This window comes from Sphaerodactylus townsendi, linkage group LG01 (genome assembly GCF_021028975.2).
Source record: "Sphaerodactylus townsendi isolate TG3544 linkage group LG01, MPM_Stown_v2.3, whole genome shotgun sequence".
NCBI lineage: Eukaryota > Metazoa > Chordata > Lepidosauria > Squamata > Sphaerodactylidae > Sphaerodactylus > Sphaerodactylus townsendi.
Window position 1 is genome coordinate 7,280,003 of NC_059425.1, and position 3,686 is coordinate 7,283,688.

General features: G+C 48.3%; 1 protein-coding gene across 2 annotated transcripts in view; it reads left to right on the forward strand.

Moving 5' to 3' along the window:
• The window catches only part of SLC27A3 (solute carrier family 27 member 3), a 28,573-nt gene extending 25,111 nt beyond the window's left edge, over positions 1 to 3,462 (forward strand). For both annotated transcript variants that reach the window (XM_048509813.1, XM_048509820.1), the window contains 2 exons: positions 1,758 to 1,888; positions 2,544 to 3,462. In XM_048509813.1, coding sequence (XP_048365770.1) covers positions 1,758 to 1,888; positions 2,544 to 2,720 — 308 coding nt within the window. In that variant the 3' untranslated portion in view covers positions 2,721 to 3,462. The remainder of the gene's footprint in view (positions 1 to 1,757; positions 1,889 to 2,543) is intronic.
• Positions 3,463 to 3,686: the final 224 nt, after the last annotated feature.

The following is a 3,686-nucleotide window of genomic DNA, read 5'->3' on the forward strand; positions in this document are numbered from 1 at the left end:
CTGGACTGGGGATGTGAGGTGGTTAAAGAGCCCTTTATCCTGGACTGGGATTGGAGGTGGTTAAAGAACCCTTTGCCCTGGACTGGGGGGTTGAGGTGGTTAAAGAGCCCTTTGCCCTGGACTGGGGAATGGAGGTTGTTAGAGAGCCCTTTGCCCTGGACTGGGGATTTAAGGTGGTTAAAGAGCCCTTTGCCCTGGACTGGGGGTTTGAGGTGGTTAAAGAGCCCTTTGCCCTGGACTGGGGACTGGAGGTGGTTAAAGAGCCCTTTATCCTGGACTGGGGAATCGAGGTTGTTGGAGAGCCCTTTATCCTGGACTGGGGATTGGAGGTGGTTAAAGAGCCCTTTGCCCTGGACTGGGGATTGGAGGTGGTTAAAGAGCCCTTTGCCCTGGACTGGGGGTTTGAGGTGGTTAAAGAGCCCTTTTGTCCTGGAAAGGGGACAAAGGGGCATTAGAGAGCCCTTTGTTCTGGACAGGGCTGAAGGGACCCAGAGAGCCTTTTGCCTGGGTCGCTCTTTGTTTGCTCAGTTCAAAATGAGATGCTTGCTTTAAAATATATTGCTGACCAGGAATGTGGCAACTGATTCACATGTGTGCATGTAGATATATACGCCGATACATTATGCAGTGATTCAGTGCCATATGGTTGTGATGCCTCATGGGAAGTGTTGCCTTTGCGGTGATGCCGGATCAGCATCTTCATTGTTTGTTAAGTGTAGCAGGGAAAAGGGGCTGCAAAACCATAAAGTTTCCAGTTTAGATCTTGCCTGCTACTCACTTAGGTGGCATTAGAGCACAGTGCCTCCTTCATCAATGCGGAGGGGGACTCATGATTCTGGTCTACCTTACAGGTCTGTTGTAAGTACTGCCAGAAAAATGTACATAAAGCACTTTGAACTCATAAGAACATAAGAACTAGCCTGCTGGATCAGACCAGAGTCCATCTAGTCCAGCACTCTGCTACTCGCAGTGGCCCACCAGGTGCCTTTGGGAGCTCACGTGCAGGAGGTGAAAGCAATGGCCTTCTGCTGCTGCTGCTCCCAAGCACCTGGTCTGCTAAGGCATTTGCAATCTGAGATCAAGGAGGATCAAGATTGGTAGCCAGAGATCGAGAAGTACGATTAATAATTATCTAATGAGTATTAATTGCTAGGTATTTTTATTATCAATAATAATAATAATAACAACAACAACAACAACAATCTAATGAGTATTAATTGCTAGGTATTTTTATTATCCATAATAATAACGATAATAATAATCTAATGAGTATTAATTGCTAGGTATTTTTATTATCCATAACAACAACAACAACAACAACAACAACAACAACAACAACAACAACAACAACAACAATAATAATAATAATAATAATAATAATAATAATAATAATAATAATAATAATAATAATAATAATAATAATGAAGAATGATGCTTCTGATGCAGACATTTAGCCCCATCCATCAGTTTTGGTCCTTGGCTACTCATCAGTACAGGAAATGTAATCTGCTCATGCTCAGAGGTTCACTTAGCCTTTATTAGTGAGATGCCCGTTCCTTGGCTGATCTCCATGGATTCATTTGACTTCACCTTGACTTTATTATTTTGGGGCCCATTCCAGAGTTGATTCCTGCAGATTAATTCCTGCTCACCTTGTCTTTATTAGTGTGGCACCCATTCGGGGACTGAGTCCTGGATTCTCATTCTCAAGGACTGAGTCCTGGATTCATTCCTCCTCTTCTTCCTCCATTGTTCAGGCCACGAAGGTCGGGCCGGGATGGCCACGGTGGTGCTGAGGCCCGGGCGGGAGTTTGACGGAGCTGAGGTCTACAAACACGCTGTCGAGCTTTTGCCCCCATACGCTCGGCCTCGCTTTCTTCGAATTCAGGTAATGGCATACCCACTCGGCAAACAAATAGGAGAGCAGAGATGGAGGGGAACATGAGAATAACATGGGGTGGGCAGGCGGAAGAGGTGCGCCTGGAACACCGGGAAGGAAATCTAGTCTTGGACAATCGTATACAATTCAAAAATGTAAGGTGCACTGTCGAGTTACCACCCCATGAAGTATAAGTCAAACAAACAAATGAATAATAAGTTAGCTGTGCCTTGCTGGCACATTTCTACCATAGGGTAGTGAGTCTAGGACAGGGGTCTGCAACCTGCGGCTCTCCAGATGTTCATGGAGTACAATTCCCATCAGCCCCTGCCACCGTGACCAATTGGCCATGGTGACAGGGGCTGATGGGAATTGTAGTCCATGAACATCTGGAGAGCCGCAGGTTGCAGACCCCTGGTCTAGGAAAATGTGTGATCTCACTTCTGTTGTAAACGGTCACACGCTTAGTGTATATTAGTGCATACAAGACACATCTGGTGCATTCCACAGCTTTGTGGCCCATTTGCTGACACCAGTAGGTTGCTGCTGAGCCTGGAAAAGCACACTTCCCCGTCCACCGTTGCCCCTCTTGGGGTCCTCTAGGTGGGTGTCTTCTGTGATTCTGCAACCCCTCAGTGATGTCTCTGCTGCCTTCCCCCATCAGGACCACCTAGAGATGACAGAAACTTTCAAGCAAAAGAAGGTCCGTTTAACAGCTGAAGGATTTGACCCGACACGGATCACGGAGCCCCTTTACTTCCTGGACGAAGGCGCCAAGATGTATGTGCCTCTGACCCAACCCGTCTGGGAGGGAATCGCTGCTGGCGACATCCGGTTGTAACACCCGGTCTTGCTGATTGATGTATGGAGCCCGGCGAGGACCTGCGCCCCAGCATGCTGTTCTCTGAGGCTGAGGGAACAGTGCATGCTGGGAAAATGTGGCATCCTCCTGGACCCGTCAACCTTAAGGAGCCTTTCTGTGCCTGCTTTCCTCCAAAGCTTTCTCTCTCTAGACGCCTGTCATCTGCTAGATGTTCTATCCAATACATATCCCAGGTGACCTTACTTTGGGAGGGGGTCGTGGCTCAGTGGTAGAGCATCGTCTTGCCGCAGGTTCAATTCCTGGCATCTCCTGAGACCCTGGAAAGGCGCTGCCAGAGTTAATTTTGGTGGATTAGTGCTCTGACTCCATATAAAGCAGTTTCATGTGCTTCTTCACTCCCAATGTGCCTCTTGGCTGGGACCCAACCAGCTCAGTCCAGCCAGCCGGTTGGCATAAAGCAAAAATCCTCATTTTGCTGTTCTGGAGTTGAAATTTCTTACGGAGGGAGAATTGAGAGGGGGCTGCAACTTCCCACCCCCCCGGGGGGATGGATTTCACCATCTTGCCCTGGATACATTAAATGCAATTTCTTGGGTCCGTCCCAGCTGGTGTAAACGGGTGTGCCAGCGCGGTATAGTGATTAACAGCAGGTGCACTTTCCTCTGGAGAACAGGGTTTGATTCCCCACTCTGCCACTGGAGCTGTGAAGGCTTATCTGGTGAACCAGGTTAGCTTGTGCATTCCAACACACGCCAGCTGGGTGACCTTGGGCTAGTCACAGCTCTACGGGGCTCTCTCAGCCCCACCCACCTCACAGGGTGTTTGTTGTGCGGGGGGAAGGGAAAGGAGATTGTAAGCCCCTTTGAGTCTCCTTACAGGAGAGAAAGGGGGGTATAAATCCAAGCTCCTCCTCTTCTACTTGTCTAGGCACAGTTTGGGGAGTCAGTTTTTAAAGTCTTAACCTACTCATACAGAAGCCTTATT